General features: G+C 36.4%; 1 protein-coding gene and 1 long non-coding RNA gene across 2 annotated transcripts in view; both read right to left on the bottom strand.

Moving 5' to 3' along the window:
- CCDC6 (coiled-coil domain containing 6) overlaps positions 1-21,954 on the bottom strand; it is a 53,226-nt gene that overhangs the window by 11,155 nt on the left and 20,117 nt on the right. The window contains exons 4-9 of the mRNA XM_027649688.1: positions 20,196-20,345; positions 12,155-12,283; positions 7,389-7,492; positions 5,552-5,712; positions 3,519-3,675; positions 550-650 (exon numbers count right to left, since the gene is read on the bottom strand). Of these exons, the coding sequence (XP_027505489.1) occupies positions 550-650; positions 3,519-3,675; positions 5,552-5,712; positions 7,389-7,492; positions 12,155-12,283; positions 20,196-20,345 (802 nt within the window). The remainder of the gene's footprint in view (positions 1-549; positions 651-3,518; positions 3,676-5,551; positions 5,713-7,388; positions 7,493-12,154; positions 12,284-20,195; positions 20,346-21,954) is intronic.
- LOC113950092 overlaps positions 21,707-21,954 on the bottom strand; it is a 9,075-nt gene continuing 8,827 nt past the window's right edge. The window contains exon 4 of the long non-coding RNA XR_003528669.1: positions 21,707-21,773. This is a non-coding gene — a long non-coding RNA (uncharacterized LOC113950092). The remainder of the gene's footprint in view (positions 21,774-21,954) is intronic.

Raw genomic sequence — 21,954 nt, 5'->3', positions numbered from 1 at the left:
TTTGCCTCTATTATACAAAGCACCTGAGACAAGAATTCTTAATTTTATAGTTATTGTTTAATAATAGAAAATACCAGTACAAAAGCCATTTCTCTACTAAAGAGAAATGAAAACTGACTTTTTCCCAACATGTTCAAGACTAGACTTCTCTAAGAAGTTTTGATTCAGAACGCAACAGCAGTCTCATTACTAGTTCATCATCAAACCCTAGAAATCCATTTGAATTATGTGTCCTGTTGGGCAACTTGGTGGGGGGGGGGGAGGAAAAAAAAGCAAGAGAGAAAATGAGAGCAAAAAAGAAATAAAAGTTCAAGTGTGACAGCTACACTGATCTTTAACATCTGTTCACAAATCCGAAATATATAATATTTGTTCACCATCCCAAAACATGTTGCACTAGGAGACCCCTAAGGCAAAACTATTCTTGCATTTATGATGCAGGATTTTTTCTCCAAACTAGCTTTGAAAGGCTACTGACCTAAATATATTAATAGGGCACGTTACTATGTGATGCATACAATAATTTTAGAAACTGGGTTAAATATTTACCAGGTGATATAGGTCTGCTAGAACTTGGTGAGGGTGTATAAGGGATAGGACTGGACACAGTGCGAGGTCTTAATCCTTGTGCAGACATCTCATTAAAATATCTAACAAAAAAAGGCAAAGAATAATTAGATCAAACCTTTTAAAATGTGCCACGTTGTAAATGTTTCACTGTGATTTTTTTTCAATTCCCATAAGAATCACATCAGATTAATGAAGGACTAGTCACCTTTAGGAAGTCATGACAGGAGCTCTTGTCATTGCTGATACTGGCTTAACTTCCAGTGAAAACAGCTGGACTTATCCTAAGGCATTTGCAGTTAAAACCATATAAGTTCCATATGATCAGAATAGTACATATTAAGGTGAGAGATATAAACCATGTCATCCAAACCGACCTATACTACAGTCTTGCACTTTATACATCATTTCTACATTGAACTCAATAGCTTGTCTGGCTGGAGTGTATCTTCCAAAAAGACATTCAGCACTAATCTGAAATTATGAAAAGGGGGAAAAAAATCATTAAAGTACTAATAATTTGTTCCAACAGTCGATCAGCCATATCCTTAAAACATGCCCAGTTTCCTACTTGAATCCCTCTGGTCTCAACATTTAACCATTTGCTCTTTCTGCCTTTTGCCACTGCAATAAAGAAATTCTCAGAAGAAATTCTGGGTTTTTTTCATAGCACTAGGCTGGTAGCTTTCAGGTTGAGTTGCTTATGCACTCTCAAACTAGATTTTTCAGTTGCTGTCTAGATTAGATGCTCCCCTGCTCACCTTCTCCTCCACATGTGGTTGCAAATCAGTGCACCTGGGTTTATAATATTAGATTTAGCTGTGTTTCTTTAGTGGACACAGCAAAGCAGCAGGCAAAATTAGCTAACTAACAGCCCTTTGACTGTTACTTGACTCCCTTCTACCACCGTGTTCTCAGAAACTCTGAGGAGCTGCATTTATGTCCAAATGTCCAAATCATGGGGGAAAAAACCAGTAACGTGAAGCAGCATTAAAAATACTCCTATCTGATGGAACTCACAACAACGACTACTTTGAGGTCTGTTCATAACCTATTTGAAACATGTTTTGATACTGCATCTTGCTGATTTCTAACCAGAATATTCAGTCACTGAGCCACATGTCCTAGCACAGGCAGTACACTGTAGTGATATCGAAGTCAGTTTGAATTTGGGTAGATCAGGTAATAAAAGTAGCTGCAATAGAGAACAACACAAAACTAACAAACTGACAAATCAGGGTTTAATTACACATAGTTTTCTAAAGAGCTACCAGTGGCAAGGTTGGTGGAATTGAACCGACTGGGCTACCTCTGTGACACACAGCAACTTGCAACGCAGACAAGCGCATGTGTTACAGCAGGGCAGCTTCTTTGTGACTTCATCACCTTGTACTCTACACAAATGCAATTTTCTGTAAGTCATCCTAGTACCTGGATCAGGTGATATGGAACAGCAGCACACCATTAGTTTACTTCCTGGTCTCGGGAAGAATAGGATGGAGGATTGAAAAAACAAAGCTATCACTAGTCAGGAGGGAGAGGTTTTGGGAGAGCTGTGTATTTTGCAGTCAGTATAGCATCTTCATCTACCCCCATCTACAAACAATAAGTATAATCGGCTAACAGAATGCAACTCAAAAAATGGATATTTGATCCACCACCACCATTTTTAGGAAGGTGTAAGTTGACAAAAACTTACATTTTAAAATCATTACTGCACATAATTCCACAAGTATACACAGTGCTTCCAAGACTAACCACTGATGCCTGACTCATCCTTCCTTTTGCTTTGTATTACTTACACTGCAAATACCTGCTTTGGAGCTATTCTGTCAAGCCTTTGTAGTACCACAAAAATCAACTTGACAATTAATTTCTTAAAAGTACAGAATAGTTAATCAAATTTTCCTGCATTTTATAGGTTACTGCTACCTAAAAGTGCTTGACAAAAAACATTATGAGGGTATTTTACAATTTTAGATTAATACTGGTAATTCACACAGATTTAGATTCTTACTGTACTTCCATTACATTGTAAATACTGGAAGAAAATATCAGGCTAATAAAAAAAATATTCAAACACCAGAATCCTGTCTTTCTACCAATTTAATTCGTATAGCATTTGCTACAACTTAACACCAGATGCTAATCCAATATATGCCAAGTTGCCATAGTATTTCATTAAAATGAACACACTACTTTGAACTTTAAAGGTACTCCTTGACACAAAATATCTGGTACTTTGTTTCTGGTAAATTATAACAAATACACTGATGACCCAAGAATCTCTCAGTATCAGAAGAATAAACAGCACAGGGTAAATTTTTTATTTGTTCTGAAGGACCTCTATAAATCCAAAACAATGTAAAATAATACAACAAAATAAGGAGCATTTGATAAGAAATAAGAATGTTTTATTCAAAATGTACTTAAAATCCTCTTTCAAGATACAACACTGTCATATGACTACGAGGTGAGAAAACACTAAAAGGCATGGTAAAAAAACATCAAAAAGTCAGGATTATCTCTAAGGTCAGTGCAAGCAAGCAGTGTGCAATAGAGAAAAAAAAAGAAATCAAGGACGAATTAGGCCCATGTAAGGATATTGTTTCTACCGCACAGAATTCCTTCCAATTACCAAGTTAGGGGCAAAACAGAGTTACTATGATCATATTATCCTGATTCTTAACTCCACAGCCGTATTTATTTCAATATACATGAAGATTAAGTGTTTTGATAATGTACAAATAATTTCTTCCTCACTGTTAAAACTAACGTAATTTCTACGTAACTTTGATACAATTCTACTGAAAATATTTCAGGACTATGTTGAAATTTGATATTTATATTAAACTCACATACAGGTTATTTTTATGCTTATTCTATAATATTCTAAAAGCAGTATTGATAAATAAGTCAATGCCAGATCTGGGTGGCTAAAAGATACAAACCTTTCATCGTCCATTTCTAAGCTGGATTCACTCTCTGACAGTTGTCTGCACAGTGCTTCCCTACGTTCCATTTCCCTCTGTAATTTTCTTTGAAGCCTCAAGTTTTCTTCTCTCATATGCCTCTCCTCTTCTAAATATTGTGCCATCTTCTCGGAATCTGAAATTCAAAATTTTGTTAACATTTGATTAAAATTCAATTTCACAGTGCGTTTAATTTTATGACAATGCTTCAAGATGAGGGTGTAGGAACTACTCAGGATAGATCACTCAAAATTTTCATCTCTAAGTTATTACCTCAAAGCCAAATTCAGAACAGTGACTACTAAAACAAGTTATTGTTTGACTGCAATTTTTGAAATAAAACGTAAAAAAACCTCCACAAACAAACAAAAACAACAACAAAAAAGTCCTGAATTTGAAAAGAAAGGACAAAACATCATGAAGACAATAATGTGACTAAAACCATTAAGAAGAAATACTGATTCTTGCTCCCTTAAAATAATGCTATTCCACATTTAAAGGGATGTTCCTGCCACACATAGAAGAAATTTTAGTATAAAAAGTCAACAAGAGGCTTACTCTTTATATCAAAGGGCAACTTGAATTTTTGATTCTAAACAAGTTCAGCAAACATCAATTAAATCGTCTGGTAACAGATTATTTAAAGTGATAAAATCAAATTATGGAAAGTTACGAAGCATTGTGACAGATTACTTATATAAAATGGAACAAATGATGAAGACTTGACACACGTATTTTGTGAGATTTTGTAATGTTTGATCAAGTTTAAAGTTAAATCCTTGATATTTAAAAATGTTTCATCATGTTTTGTGATCACTTCTTTATGCAGCACACTTCAATGAAAAGAATATTCCTCTCTTAGAAGACTGTTCCCAAACTATGAACAACATGAGATTTATCTCTCTTCTGTGGAAATACCACTCCTAAATGTAACAGTATCACTTATTTTAAAATATTATTATACCAAACCAGTTCCTAGAAGTGCTTCAGAAATAAAAAATGCAACACAAATATCAGACTTCAGTAAGAAGATTTCATTAAATATTTACGAAAAATACCAGAGGATCTCTAATGACCACATATTGCAAAGAGCAAACTGAAAACTATTTCAGTTTCATCTTCTGCCTTGCAGGCACATCCACCATTCCTATCAGCACTGTTGTTTGTACTGCAGCACTGTTCAACCTGTTCACAAAGGGAAAGAGTACTTTCAAACCTACATCTTATTTTCAGTGAAAATTTGACTTTAAATGCTTTCAATTTTTTTTACTCTAAATCACAGTAATTCAAAAAGGAAGTACTTAGAAGTAATAGAGGATACTTGAAATAAAATTAATTAGGCTAGATTTGTACACAGAGTACTTTAAACCTAAGGCCTTGCTCTTGTTCTGAACTTCAGTAAGTGAAGGCTGCAGCGCAGAATTGGAAAGTACAAAGATTAGCTGTCCTTATCTTCTTTTAACAGCCACAAATTAATAATACCACAAACTTGCACACAAGGTCTGTGCAAAAGAGCACTCCTGATCCATCATGTCTGTCTTAGAGGAAGGCCACTGCCTCTGGCAAGGGATTTCTCTAAATGGAGGCTGAAATATCCCAGTTGGCCTGTCTAGATCAGCGCACCAGAGGGGGACAGTGTTGCTTGTTCTGCACTCACACAGATTTTTCTGTCTCTGTGGTGAGGTATCTACCTGCTTACCAACTGCAATATAACACTACTGACTAGGAACTAGGCAGAACTGATAAAAATGAGACAGAAATTTTAGATACAGCACGAAGGAATGAAGGACTGGCATTACAAAGTTCATGGCAAAGTGCAAGCAGCTTTCTGCCAGCTGAGCCCATGTACTCAGGGCCACAGCCTCTTCTCTGGGAAGGCAGGGTAAAAATGTTTTAATCCAAACTTGCTCTATTTTTTATCACTTCTAGATTAAATTCAAACTCAAGAAAGAACATATAAAAATCTTACATTAAACAAACTTTATGAGATTTGAAACAAGTTGTTTACTCACGCTGTAGCTGTGCAGCCCTCAGTTGTTTCTTTAACCTCTCCACTTCATTCTTTAAAAACCTGATATGTCTCATCATATTTTCAGGAGAGTCTATTTCCATTGATATGTCTCTGGGTGATGGTGGAGCAGACACTGGCTGGTCTAATTTCTCCTGCAAAATTCTATATGAAAAAACAGTTCAAACCTTACCTTCCACTCTAATGAAAAGAAAAAAACTCTTATATCCCTCAGAAAGCCACTGCAAGGATTCTGACAGGTATTTAAGATTTATTTTACCTACTGGCAAATTTGGGAGGATTTATATTGTTTTCTTTTGTAATTCAAAATAAAAAAAGGTAAAATATCCAGACATTGACATTTCTAAATACTTCAGCATACAGTTCAGGAAAAACAAATTCTCAACTATATGGAGTTATCTCAGTTTTATACTCAAGTGCTACCTATTGAAAAAATTTTTGATAAGCAAATTTGTTAAATCTGAGTTTTTACATTTAAGTTCTTAGACAAAGAACACACAGTGAAGATTAATGATGAGTAAAGTATGTCTATGGTGAAACACAAGCTTTTCTGCATTTCAACACTACTAAAAGAAAAAATTTCACAAATATTTTCTGAAGGATAGTCAAACAGTCTCCCACTCCCTTTTTTGTTTAATCTCCAAGGAATTAAGATTTTCCATATAGTCGTAGTTTCAAATACCTCAAATAACTGATGGTAAATTCAGGAGTAATGTAATTCTCTTATGAAATATGCACATGGTAGATATTATATGTTCTAAATGATGGGTTTTGGAGTTAACACAGGAAGAATTTTTCAGCCTGAAGGCATGAAACTGTTCTTTACTGGGAACATGTTGACTGGCCAGACCCAACTCTGCCCCAAAGAGCAGGGACAGCACTATGCAAGCACAACTTTTTGCATGATGTGGTGTTCACATGGACCATACAAAGTGTGCTAAAGCAAGGTCTGATCCACCATGGCTCCTTGTATGAAGCCACACAGTCTGAGATAAATTAAACCAGAAACAGTTTGCCTTGAAGGCGGCTTTAAATCTAATATACGCAAAAATCCTACCAAATGCTCATCCTGCTATGGATTTACGACTGCTGAATATCACGTATAGCTCTTCAGAGCACCCTCCACAGAGTGGGGCTCTGTAAAATAAAACTACAAAACCTGCTCTTCACTTAGGATCAGGTGTTTTTCGAGGCCCCAGTCAAGACTCAGGGAGTCACACTAACATAAACGTATTTAAATATGTAGGGGAAAAAAAATCTATTAATCATTATTAATCATTATTCTGCCCTACTCCCTCCCAAAACAGAGTTCTTATATTATGACATTAAAGAGATGGTTGCTTTCATACATACTTTTAATTTTAGCTTTCCCAGGAATATAAAGAGTCCCTGTCTTAACTTCTACTAAAGAAGCAGCGAGAAGTCTCAATGACATGGGTGCACACCACTGAGAAAAACCTGAAGTTTTCTTTGAACAGACAGGGAAAAAACAGAGCCTTTCATAAAACTAATACAGTAAAATACTACGAAACTAAAGCTGACCACATACTTGAAGCTTTAGAAAAAGGCTATGAGCAGTTGAAATAATTTAGTAAATTCCTTCACGCTTTCCCAGGTAATTTCTTATACTATTTATCTTTAACTACTTTAAGCAATCAATTATGTGTTATCATGCAAACAAGGAGCTTTACAACTGCTATAACTTCCAGGGTTTCACAGATCAAACAACTCTTATGGGACAGAGATAAACATATTTAATCCAGAACATTATGTATTAAAAATCTCTCCCATAGTAACAAGTGTACTGCAACATGACAAACCGTTTTTCTGCTTCAAGTTTATCCATCCTCTTCCAGAGACGATTCACTAGTGCTTCTTGTTCCTGTTCCAGAGTATTTTCAAGGTCAATCTTCTCACGTCTTAGCTGGACAGGAAAAACAATTAATGAAAATGATGGGCATGTATTTTTTGCCAGGAAAGATCCCTGCTCTAAAAACAGCATTTTAAATAATGCTCTACAACAGCAAGGGGAAGAAGAGACAAAATTCAGGCACAATGTACTGGTCACAGAGCCAGTGAAAAATCAAGAGATTCAGTAGTTTCACAGTTGTCATGTCCTTAACAGAAGCTTTTTTCACAGAACTGGTCTCTGGCCAATAAGGAGGAGCACAAAACCTGGGCACGGGGGCACTGATGACATGACAAACCTATTCAAAGACATTTCCTATTCCATGTGTCTCTGAAGTTCAAACTGAATTCATTGTCCACTACACTAACATTTATTCTTTTGAAAAATTTTAGTCTTTTTTAGTGGAAGAATCACAGTTATGTAAGCCAGAAATGGAAGAGAAGCCATGTTTGCCTTGTGTCAGATAAAGGAGTGACATAAAAATAGTAAAGAAAAAATTATGTGAACTATATCAATCCTTACTAGGAAAACAAATGCAGTTCTATCCTAGCAAAGGCTTCATAAAAGTAAAAGCTTAATTTGACGTTACTTATGTTTACTTACTGTGTAAACAAACATTCTTGATTCTACTATACGTTAATATAAGAAGATATAATGTAAGACATTCTACTATAAGTTAGTAATAACACCACACATGAAGAAATCTATTATTAGTGCTTAAGCAGAAATACAATGCAAGTATTAATAATACAGGAGAATATTAAGAGGCACAGATGATCTTATTCAGTAACAATGTAGCTGAACTCAAAAAGTTAGCAATAATGAAATATATGGGAACAGATCAACAGAGGTGGAAATAGCATAGAGGCATTTTTCCCAGTCAGGACTTAGTTAGCACCACTTTTCTGATGGGTAAATAATCTCACATTAGAACATGGAAAGACTGAAAACAGATTAAGGGATTTCCTCGCACATTTACAGCATCACTGGGTGAAGGGCTATTACAGCATCTAAATCTGTAAGGGTTCTGTGCTAATCAAAAAATTCATCCTGAGAAACCCAAACCAAACATGAACTTACGCACTTCAGGTAACAGTGCAAGTTTAACGAATGAACAACTTTCTTTTTCAAAGGTTAGAGGAATTAGTGACTGTAAGTAGAAACAGACATAATATTGATGAGTAATAGGGATCACAACTAGAAAAAGAAACACTAGTTAGCAAATCTTTGAATGAAAAAAGTTTGAATGCAGATCATGACCACTGCAGCAATGGTTTTTGCATAATTTCAATGCAGCATGGTTTAGACTCACCTTCTTTAACTGTTTACTACTACGTTATTGATCTAGTAACAATTTGCATAATTTCAATGCAGCATGGTTTAGACTCACCTTCTTTAACTGTTTACTACTATGTTATTGATCTAGTAACAAACAAACCCACAAAAACACAGAGGTGAAAAGAAATTAATTTCTTTTAATGGTAGGAAGAGCAGCACACTGGAATTTGAAGACAGAGTAAATTACTTATAACTGTGGATTTGAAAAATCTAAGATTACATTTAGTATTATAGCAACCATCACCAAGGCAGTGGAGTCCATTAATTATAAATCTGCATGTAGGGTGAGTGTGCACAATGGCAAAGTCAAATCATCGGCAACAATATTCAAATAAGCTTTGTCCTGAAAGCTGCTCTGATGAAACACCAAAGAAACCAGGCTGTGAAACAGATCTAAAATTCCACACTTCCAGCAATATGAAAACATACTGGAAACAGGTATCTTCCTTTCCTGATTTTGAGTGTTGTCCCAGTGCCTCCCAGTGTGAGGATATTAAAGCTCTGAGGATGAACACCTTGAACTGAACCTACAGAATATGCAACTGCAGCATCCTAATCAGAGCTGAGTTCAGAGAACTGGTGTATTTGGCTTCGTACTGGATAGTTTTAGGTGTACTTTGAAATGTATTCCAGTCAATGAATCTGTTAAAAATGTGATAACAGTCTGAACTACAATAAGCAGGATGGGATTATATCTCAGGACCAAGCCAGCAGCTCTTGCAATACTAATGTCATTCCACATGGGTTCAAAGTCACATTCCAATCAAACATCACTTAATTTTTACCATGAGAACAGTGAAACAAGGAAGTATTACTTGCTTTTTCAGACCTTAACCTTCCCTTCAGAGGAAAAATTCCTTTTAACCTTCCTGACACTCAATTATGGTTTTTTTCACCTCTCTTTCACACATGCACTTACTTTACTTTAAAATACAGATAAAATATCCACTGACTGTGTATTCCTGGATTATTGATTTTCAGTTTTCTTGACAACTGATTAACAAGTACAACTGTTCCTTCCTGAAATGTAGATCTTCCAGATCAATGACAGTTGAATATGCTGATCTCTGCCTAAGCCCACTACACCAAATTTAACTTCGCTGCTTCTTGTCTGCCCCTTCCCCTTTGTAGCTTTAATTCTCTGCTGCTCTCCAAGAAAATCTTTCCAGAAGATTTTATACATTTCATGTTGTTCTCCTTTCAAAGAAGACAAAGGAGATGACTATTAGCAGTTTAGTTGTTATTTTTCATCTAGCTGCATCCATTCTAGTTTCTCACTATACTGTATGAATTAGAAAAGCACTTAAAAATAGTAACAGCAAGACTACAAACACTTGGCCTCTGTAGGACAAAACTGACAGCTATTTATTTCCTATCAAGGCACTGAACTGTACACAGAACATTACTGCTCATTTTAACTGAGCCATTCAGTTAATGAAACAGTCACATGTTGCAAATTTCTCCACCATTACCCTTCAGAGAAGAAGACTTCAAGCTCCCAAATTATTTCAGGTCACATTTGAACTCTAAGATCCAATTAAATTTTTTATTAAGGAATAACATTCTATGCAACCACTACTGCTACAACCTATTGATCACCTGTGGCATAAGCAGTTCGGATGAAAAAAAGCAAGGGAGACAAAGCACAGATGTTCTCTATTTGAAGAATGATAGTTTAGTGAACTAAACTAATACGTTGTAATTATCTGCTCACTGATTAGTGACAGATCTAGTACTGCAGCCCAGTTCAGAGCATTGTTGAAGTCCTCCTTCCAAGCCCTGTTTAACAGGTGTTCCAAAGGTTATGTGGAAGTGTGGTGACAATCTCTCCTAGTTCCCTGTGTGTTGCCCATAAAGGCAACATGGCTCTGCTCACAACTTGTGGTTGCTTCTTGGTAGGTACAGCACCAAAGGCTGCTGCTTCAGCTCATTAATTAGCACAATAAACTTTTGTTATTTGTGCAAGGGAAGAAAGCATGGTGAAGTTCAAAGTAACTTGAGATTTATGAGACCTTAGAGTGAGAGGAAACAAAGGCAGATGTTGCATTACATATACATACACAAGGAATTTCAAAGGAAGACTGACAGCCAAATTTAACATCTTCACAAACAAAGTAAGTCTTCAAGGTCAGATATTTGAGAGAAAGACCTTTGTGCATCTATGCTTTTTGAACAATATATCACTGATATTTAAATGTAGCAGCAAGTTTCAAATTTTATGATTTCACAAGTCTGTCTGCCCAGAACAATGATACAAAAATAAATACCATTAAGATTTCAGCTGTGGCTCATGTTCAAAGACGACAGCAGCCTAGTATGTTAAGCTGACTTTGCATTTGGATTAAGTGGTGGCCACCACCACCTTGTGGCTAAGAGAGTTATTTCAATCTCATGATAATTTCCATGCTGGTTATGGATTTGCTGGCAACTACATCTTCCTACCTTTCTATTTTTCGATTTGTTCCATAGGTCTCTTCATACAGAATGTTAGCATTAAGAATCAAGAAAACCCATTTGATCATTTACATAGCCATTAATTAATTTATCCATGCCAACAGATATAGGAGACCACACAAAACTGGTAGAAATTCGGATTACCAGCAACGAAAAAGCTCCACAGCAAAAGAAATCACAGAAATAATGCACTAGATTTACACCACCCGGATTGTTGGACCTCCACATCTCAGAATAAACTGAAGTTCTTTAACAAGCCTACAGGTTTCATCAGTTTGCCTTTTAAGTCAAAAGGTCTCCTATTAACACCACTGAGATGGTCTGATGCACATGCCTAAAATTAGACATAAGAGCACTCCCAATGTCTAAAACTCCAGTTGAAACATGACTAAAACAAGTGGTGTTTTATCTCTGCAATCTTCAGGACTGTCTGGGGAGAAGGGGCCTTGGCTGTAGTCAAATCTCTTGAAGAACACACACAGTTGACATCGCCCAGTTTGAGTCCTGTGCTCTCCAAGCTGCCACAATAAGGTGACCTGGAGCACAACCAGACCACACACAGAATGTTCACTGCTGCGCTTAACCACCGTCAGAAGTGACAGTGTATTATTTACAAAAAAGTTGCATTTGCAAAACTCATTGCTGTCCAGCAGACATGAAGGCCTGCAGAAAGGCTACTGAAAGTTATAATGGCCATGAAAAAAATAATCAAAGTTTTGCATAATGAATTACATTACTGATTATTGCTTTGAAAGTAAAACTACTGACTTTTCTATATTCTTGATATTGCCCAGTTTCTTATATACTTAAAAAATTAAGTCAAATCTAATACAAAGAAGTATTTGTTTTCTTCTCAGTCTTACAATTCTGAAAGGAAGGAATTACCTGCTCCAGGGTGAGCTGCTTCGAAATTGTATCATTTTCCAGTTTTTTAATCTTCTTCATCAGTTTGTTCACTTGAAATTCCTGTTCCTGCTCTAAATGCTGCTCCAGTTCAGCTTTCTCATGTTGCAGCTAAAAATTTAGGAGACATGTAAATATTTTAAACACACAAATAGAAGTATGAACTTAGGCACCTTTTATATGTCTATTTACACATTTATTCTTACTTCACGTTAAATTCTCTACAGATAAGACTTCTCAAACGACTTCAAAATGCACAACCCACCCAAGAGCCCTTCAAAAAGAAACTGTGCTGCATATTTACAAAGCAGACAGAAGTACATTTCCAATTATTGAATTAAGTTAAATCAAAATAGATTATTTTATATGCTATATATAATGTATTACAGACATTTTAGAAGTAAAAAAAATCTGTCGTAATGTTAACAAAAGCGTTCATTTTATTCTAAATGCATCATCTCAAGGACACCTAAAGTATAAAATGCAGGTCTTAGCACTTCCTTCTCCCAGGCAGCTGAAAGCTTAAAATTATGACTGAAGCTGTACTACTGAAATTGCTGTGTAGCAAGTTTAAAATCAACAAAAGGAATTTCTAATTTATATCCCTGTGATATCAAGAATCAAAATATTTTGATGACATAGAAATACTGGTCATTTCAATGTTATAAATTTTCTTAACATTCAGGGGAATTGTTTTTTCATCCAATGAAAAAAAATCTTTACTCTCAAGCAGATGGAAATAAAAAGCCCTCCCCCATTTTAAGATAAATGATGGTTGGAGTAGAGTCACTTTTAACAATAAAGTCAAAATCACAATAAAATCCCTCTGAAACAGGGATCCAAGTCTTCCTGTGGGTAAAACAGTGTGTCTGGCACCATGGTACGAACACGTGAATCTGAGTCACGGAAAAGCAAATGTTACCAAAAGACAATGGTGTAATTACATTGTGTTCTGACCATCCACTGAAAATTGCACCTTTTCCCACCTGCTTATTTGCTATGGCAGTTCTTCTGGCTATCACATAACAATTTGTAAGATCATAGTGTTTAAATGTGAGAGGAAAATCTGAGGAAATAGAGAGATACCTTGCAGTCATGGACAGAAGTCAAGGTTGCTGGATGTGAAGTAACATACTTTGATTTTAAAACAAGCTAAAATTACTAGTTTGTTAATTCAGTTCCTTTTGCTGCTACTTAGAGACAAAATGGCCTGTGAAGAGCAGCCTGGCAGAGAGATTAGAGCCAAAAGGCTTGTGTGGAAAGAGCACAAGGCAGACAGCAACTACTTGGCAATATAGATGTGGGAGAAGCTTGGACTTTAACTGTGTTTCCAGGGCTTGTCCAGGATTTTATTTTTCACAAATTAAAATAAACACCAGAATCGAAAATTCTTAGAATAGAAAATATTAGTTAGAAAGTAAATGAGATTTATTTCTTTCACTTACTAACTTACAGTATATTTCACTTACTAAATTACGGTATATTTTCTAAATCCCTTGACACTTACTGAAGTTCCCATGCACTTGAGGAAGCCACCCAGACTCCAGCATGACAATCACTGAGACTATCATGGAAGTTCTTGACCAAAGGGTTAGGGAGCTTTGTAAACTGTCTAGTTGGAAATAAAAGTATTTCATTCCTTATGCGAGAGTATGCAGCACTGCTAAGTGAGATTTGAGTGTTGTTTGATAACTAAATTTTGAAGTTTCTTACTTCAGTATTGGAGTTAAGCTTGGTTGGAAAAAAAAAGGTCTACTATGAAAAAGCCATTATTTCACCTCAGAGCTCCATAAGCCCCTCTCTTTTCCTTCTCCATCCCTACACAGCAGAGACAAGTTGAGACTGAAGACAGCCAAGGGAGCTAAAGGAGCAGACAGCCCATGGATCACCACTTGTCTCAAGGTACAGACTGTATTTCCTTCAATCTTCATTTTCCTTCATTAAAAAAGCTACACCTTTTTTTTTTTTTCATCCCTAAATTGAGACCAAATCCAGTTGCTGCAATCAGCTTGTATTCAGCCAGCAAACTGAACTGTGTGAAAAGGCACAGAGCCAGAATCTCTTGTTCAGCCCAGAGCCAGGTGCTGTGAACAGAGAGTGTGTGGTTGGGGACTGCTGGCAATTCCGTCAGTCCATAAGTCGGGCAGATCACGCAGTCACCTCAAACCAGCTTAGTAACACACACCATTTCTTGCTCTCATGTGCTTCGAGCAAGTGTAGCTACTGTATTATTTAAAACAAATTGAGCTGCAACATCTTGCAAATATCTTGTTTGTCAAAGTATTTCTTTTAAAGCCTGCTGAAATTTTCATCACATGGGAACTGATGAGACTTATTTGTTAGATCTGCAGCTTCTGTGTAGGATCTACTAAACCCTACTGGGAGTGTGAATATACTGTAGCCAAAGGAACATTCCAGTTGGTCAGAAAGCCACCAAGTCAAGCCAGGGGAGATCTACTACAGGAATATCCCCTATTCTGATTAGAAAGTAACTGAGAATGAAAAGAAGCCCACAGTCACTCTCCCCTTGAGTTCTAAAGGGATTACAACATGAAAACCCTCTTGGACACTCTGAACCTACTTTATTATACTATTCCCCTTCGCCCTTTGGCTTTATTTTTCACAGTGGGAGAAAATACTAATAACACACTCCAAAATACATATGAGTGGTGTCTGTCACTCATAATTGTATACAAAATTTTTTCCCTTTAATTTGCTTTGACCACAAAAACAAACCAAGACAAACAAAGCACAGTTAATGCTGAAACCCTAATGCTGAAAAACAGAATTGCTAACAATGTAAAATTATCCACTGGTAAAACACCGGTGGATAGCATTTATTTTACTTATTAAAGTAAGAGAGTATTTTCAAGCTATTTTTAATTACATGTAATTATAGTAACAACTGCTTACAGATACACCTATGGCAGCCAGATAAAGAGAAGGAAAAAATGTGTTAGAAAATGTCACCTTGATGACAATGTCTCAAAGACCTTGAATTGCATATGAAAACTGAAGGAGAATTTTCAGCTAAGCAAGGTTAGAGATGGGTTTGTTGCAAGAGAGACAGCTAACAGTTTGATGTGAGAATGGGGCTACCAAATACAAAGCTCAGCAGGAGTGCATGTGTTAGTTCAGTTCAGTCCTGTACAACTACAGTAATACCCTTCTCTCTCTACAGAAACAAGTGTCCTGATACAACGTAGGACCAGATTTACCTTAATTCCTTACTGTACTGGCTTACTTCTGGGACTGCAGAAAGTATTTTTATGAAGTAATGGAGCCAATGGATGAAGCTCCCCCTTTAAAAAACAACCCTCATTTATCCCCCAGACTAGGACCTTGTACATTGGGCTGAACAGTCTATTTTCAGTACTCTGGGCCTTCAAAAGTTGTCCATTTCCTCCTCTGCTGCATCCTGAAAGTCCTATTTATTAACAAATTTGTATCAGCAGTTTGTCCTCTCTTTATGTCCAGATGTTCATCAAATAAATGATAGATGAGCTGACTGTTTATTCCGCACAATCCCATTTGCATCCTTGAGCTGACACATCGTATTCTGGAGAGCAGGAAGGGTAATAGCTTATGTTTACACACTTATCATTTTTTAAAGAATTGTCAAGAATCAGACTTGCACCAGAAACATTTCTGTACAGACACCCAATTACTTACATCTGCCTGACTACACATTATGCTATTATCTTGGTATGTTGTAACATCTTACTTTCAAGGACAGATACTTGCACCAATTTGCACTTCCAAAAATACAAGGGTATTAAAAAAAAAATCTGAATTCAATTTTGAAAAGGACTGTTTAACAATTTAAAGATCAACTTCATAAGATCAAACAATATTAAAAATTAATTACCCTTTGGAGTAGCCTTGTTTACAAAAGATAAATTTTCAAGATATACTACTTTAAATTTCAAAACAGTAACTCAACATGTCCACGTCCACAGCTGCAAGAACAGAGCCTACACCAAAATGCTCCTAATGATATTCTGTAAAATACTGCTACCATTCTATAATGACTAGGGATCAAGGATGCGTTAAAAATATTGTTCCAGCTTTCCAGAGACTTCATCAAGTAAACAAAAATATAATTACAGGAAGCACATGGGAATATACAGTAAATGTATATAAGGCTTATAAGAACTTTATGAGGGATGTATGTGATTAAAAGCTTTTGTTTACTCCAAAACCTCTGTTGACATACATGTGTTCCTTCATCCCTTCAGCATTCAGCCTAGAAAATTAGTAATTATGCTAAACAAAGAAATTTATCTAATAAAATTGTACATTTATTCATCTGGCTTGCAGAGGCAGGGAAAGCTAATGCCAGACAGTTATAAGGATATATTATCAAGCAGTGGTATGGCACCAGGAAGAAAGCATTATTCCAGAGAAAATACCTTCTTTTCTGTGCTACCGTGTATGTTTAGACTCAGTCTGGCATATAGTAAAAGGTTTCAAAACAAATTTCTTATAATATTGAAAACTGATGTCACACTGGTTTTGTACCAGTAATGCACATCATGCTGAACTGGGACATTCTTGTTTGCTGTTAGCGAGGAACTGCAGCTCGTGCTCTGGCAGAAATCCACACTGAAAAACCTTTTAACATTCTGGGAGCTCATTCCAGATGCCAGTCTGAATGCAATGCATAAGCCCCTATCCCACAACTGTGACAAACAAAGGTCTGACAAAGCAAAAAACACACAGGCACTACGAAAAAGTCTCTCTGCTATGTGGCTTTCAACTGAATAATACGGCAGTAATTTTGACACAGACACAGAGTTTTAAATACTCAAAAAATTGAGAGACTGCAAATCATATGCAGTTTACCAGAAGTACGCCCCTCCTCTGTTCCAAAATGCAAAGCTTTAGGCAAAACTACAGATTCATATGTAATTTTTTCCCCTTAGTCATACAAAAAGCTGGATGCCATTTGGTGCACAGTGTCTGACAGCATGAATTTTGAAAGTCTGGTTCCAGGTCAGACCAACATTGCCTGGCAAACACAGAGATTAAGAGTTTAATCCCAAAGAACAGTGGAACAACCAACTGGAGACTACTGTATTTCTGATTAAGTCATCATCCAAAGTCTGCATCTAATTTTGCCAGAATTCTCTCCAGAGTAAAGATGCCAAAAATGGCAGTGGACATTTATGAATTGATTTTTCACCTAATAAAGACAGAACTGCTACACTCTCCTGGCTAATAATAAGTATTGGCACTCACAAATCTCAGGAAATTAAAAAAAAGTAAACTGTAATTGTCTTAACTTCTTGGTCTAAAACATATTAGTCAGGAACTTAGCACTACACCTGTACAACAGGAAGAGTATCCCATTACAGAAAACATACTGTAATAAACTCTAAAATGACCATGTGATGTGTGCTAATAATTACCTCTTTTCCAAAAAATGAGTTTATTTGTAATACCAGGAGTTTCTCTTCTTAGATTTTTAATCTGGCATACATGGGTGCAATTTCCAGGATTCATAACTGAAGAATCAAAACTTTTAGACAACAGACAAGCTTTCAGAAAACGAAAACCAAGGTCAAGAATTATTTTCAGTTCTTTGCTACTTAAGAAAATTGCCTGCAACTCACCAACGTTCTAGTATTAACTTACTAAATCCATGATCTCTTAAGAGATGAAAAATTACTTTCATGGAAACATACTGTAATATTCAAATGTTTCCTAATTCTTTAGGGGAAGGGACCACTTCTGCTGTATAATTTATAAGCTGCTGACCATATTATTAGTTTTTATCAATATTCTGGTTTTGCATTTCACAGCAAGCTTATCACATCAAAGACATAATCAAGCCATGAAATGAGATCTGAACTCAGCCTACACAAACAGAGTAATAGTTTCAATATTAAACTGTTTGCTTTAAAACAAGCACTCCACCTGTACTGCAAGTGTTGAGCCACTGGAAAGGTATGAAAAGCCATCTAGATGTGTGGACAACAAAACCTGCTGACCAGTGAACTGCCCTATTTTAACAACTTCTGGTTGATATAGTCATGTTTACCAAACACTAAATGAGGCTTACAGGAAGCCACACAGAACAACACCTAAGGCTGCAGATTTAGACACTGTTTAACAAAGCCAGGTGGTGGTCAGCATTTTACCTCCATGTTATTGTAGTTCTAGCTATGTAGTTACTTTCTCTCAGCAGAAACCTGCCCTTTCCCACTGAATGTTGGTTAGTATTTACAGGATGATGCTGAATCCAAAACTGAGGATTTTCTCCAGGTGCTGTACAAAAGGCAAGAATGACTTCACCAGTTTTATGCCTGCACTCTGTTTCAGACACCTCTCTGAAACTTTCTCTCACTAGTGAGAAGGAAGTCGCACCTTTTAAGGGTTTCCACTGGGCAAAAAGCACAACGCCCTTGCATTGTTTCATCCACTAACACGAGGCACCCCCTTGGCCATTCTGAGAACAGTAGATTGTTATCTTTTTCTTTAATTTGGGGCAACAGTCAGAGGACACTTTCTGAAAGTCCGTAGTAAAAAAGAATAAAAATTAACTGTACTTTTAGGTTGACAAGAAGCTTATATTTCGCTTTGTAATGTGTGCACCTATTTTGCATAATTTTAGCAATTCAAGAACTGTTAATGATAATGCTTTAAAGCAATCTCCTGAATTCTAGAGAAAAGGTTAAGCATATTTTAAGCAATTACTAGACACAACAATAGGTCATTATATGAGTTCAAAACCCTTCAACCAAATCAAGTGTAATTCATGCTTTTACTTCTAAAGTTTTACATTGATGTACACAATATATAGTACGGTCCCACATAACCTGGTTCTGTAACAGATTTCTACATCTCCCTTTCAATTAAACAACATTGTTTAACATACCATTTCTCCCTTTACTGTGAGAGACTTCAGTGGAAAGCTTTTCCTATGGTGATATCTACATCTTACTTCAATTAGAAAAGAACAGTTGATACCTCTATTTTACTGCCATCTGCTTCTTTACTTTTCATGAAAATGCATGACTTGGAAAGAAAACGTGTACCTTATTCAGAAACATTCTTGTCATTCCTCAAGAACAGCAAGGGAAATAGTAATACCAGAGAGAGGATATTTTATCTTGCTACTTAATTTACTATGTGATAATAGGAACCAAATAGACAAAGTCATAGAAGGCCCAGTTTTCAGTAATAAAAGCACCAGATGGGATTAACTGCAGGGCTAAACATGCCTTAAGTGTCCAGTTGTAGAACAAGGAAATGCTTACAACATACAAATTAGGTTCTTTTAAATTGCCTAGTTTTTCATGACAATGCTTATAAGTAATGTCATGAAAAAAGCCCAGGCAGATCACAGAAAACATTCACCTGTCTCCTACACCCTGCCTCCTACAGAGGACGCCAAAAGCAGGTATTTAGGCATGCCTATCAGAAAAGGGCAAGTAGGCACAACACTTTAAACAAATACTTACCCACTTTCCAAAAATTAGCAACTTGAGCAATGAAGTTTCTCTTCTGCAAATTGTCCCTGCATCTTCAACTTTTTATTTTTGGCATCAAAAAATATGTTTTAATTCCAGAGAAGCAACTGTTTTGTTAAAAGTATGAATAAACTTACAGATGAAGTCTCCTTCAAGCATCACTGCACATTCTTGTATATAAAGTTTAATATTTCAGGACTCCTGTTAAATATCAAATACTCTAGGGAAAAAAGTGTCTGTTTCACTAACATTTTAAATTAATCAGTAACTCTCATCTGGAAGACAGTTGACATTTACTCTAAGCTACATCCATTTTTTTGCATCTGTGTACAAACTTTCAGGTTCTCAATACTGAGTTCACAGATGCAAACTTGAAAGCAACATTTTAAAAAAAGGTTACTCACTACACTTCTTGTATTTTGCTTTTATCAGGTGTCAACTTTACAACAGTTAGAATGTGACCACATCCCTCTGACTGCAGTCATGCAAACAAAAAGGTTCAGTCACCAGTCAATCCTGAAAGAAACATCAGTAAAGGCACCAATTACCTGCATCAGTTTTCTTGAAAGTTCATTAGTGAGGAATTCCTCTTCCTTTTCATAGTTTACTGCAAGAGTTTCTTTTTCTTTCTGTAGAGCTTGAATCTTCTTAAATAGAGTATTACTGATGAATTCCTCTTCCTGTTCTGCCCTTGCTTGCTGCGAAGTAAAGAGAGAGTTATAAGCAAAAAGGGAGTAAATTTCCACATTAAAAGCTGAAATCGTTCCATTCCCCTTCAAATGCCTAGCATCCTGGAGAACAGTAGGCTGGATGTAAGTGCTGTTACCGTCCCCTTTTGTAACATTATATCACCTTTCTTCATTTTCTGTTTTCCATCTTTAACTTGGGAAACTTTAAAGTGGCCTCCTCCCAATCAAATGCACAAACTCCCCAACCTTATAAAGTTTATAAAAGCATTATGGATTCACAGATACCTATTTTTACCTACTCTATGCCTAAAAAGAAACTCCTGTCTAAATTTTGTCCACTACAAGCTGAAGCACAGCTCAGACTGTTGCATCCAGCACCGTGCCTTCTTTTCAGATCCCTGCTTTCTAGGAGTCAAATAATGCATTTATTCTTTCACCCAGATACGCCTTGCTACTGAGCCACAGGCACCACGGCTTGTCTCACAGGAACTTCTACCCAACCACCACCCTAGGAAAAGGGGTTTCTTGCTTCTCAGAACTGTTACTCCACTATACACATCAAATTACAAAAATGCCATGTGGTAGCTTTACTCCCAGCTACTCTGGAAATCTAGAATCACTAGAGAAGATAATTTCCATATCAGCTTTCTAACAGCATCCAGGCACTGCTCCACAGAAAGCTAGCTGGGAACTTGCTCACTTGCATTCCCTACAGTTCAGATGTTTATATGTTTTTAAATATAAATAATAAAAAAATTGATAAATGGAGCACAGAAGTGATTTTTTGAAAGCCTGCTCTGAAACACTATGAAGAGTATTTCATATGGGCAAATGAATGATCACAGCTACAAATTGGTAGAGCCAACTCCTAATTCCACAGTCCAAATGAAGCCTAGAACAGCTGAATGACAGAAGTACCATATTTAACAAATGAAACAAGGTAGTGTTGAGGAGTGGTTTTATTCCCTGCAATAAAATCCATTACTAGAACTGCACGTGTGTGATTTGTCCTGATCCTAATAAAATGACACCAGTTTTCATCTTACGCAAACATTCTCTAAGTTTCATTTCAGTAAAATTTTAGAGAGGAAAATTTAAGAACTGAAACAACCACATTACTGAAAGCTTAGCTTCTATAATCTTCTGCCCAAAATGTGCCAAAATAACCATGTCTTCATACTTATTGTACACTGGAAAATGCTTGAAAGATTTCCTTATGTCAGTGATCTTTTAACTGGAACTGTATGTTCCCTAGTGGTCCAAGAGACAATTACTTATACACAGACACCTTCCATGTCTAGAAGAAAAGTTAATTAAACAACATTACTGTCTTTAAATTTGGTGAAACAATAGGACAATTGCAAATTTTCCTCATGATAACATCAGCATCATAAAATCTAAAGCAGTGGTTTGGAAACTTCACAGTTGAGTCCTCCTCTTCACATTTTTATCTCTGCCTTCTCCCACCTCTATCGCTTTCTTTTCAAGGCCCTTTCCTACTATCTACCTGCTACCAGCTCCCTTTTCTTCCTGTCACCAGTAGAGTTGGCACAAACCCAACCTGAAAAAAAAGGAAGAGAAGAGGAAGAGAAGAGGAAGAGAAGAGGAAGAGAAGAGG

The sequence above is a fragment of the Corapipo altera genome, unplaced genomic scaffold (genome assembly GCF_003945725.1).
Source record: "Corapipo altera isolate COAL_440 unplaced genomic scaffold, ASM394572v1 53, whole genome shotgun sequence".
NCBI lineage: Eukaryota > Metazoa > Chordata > Aves > Passeriformes > Pipridae > Corapipo > Corapipo altera.
Note: the sequence above shows the minus strand (reverse complement) of the source record. Positions and strands in the feature narration are given on the sequence as shown.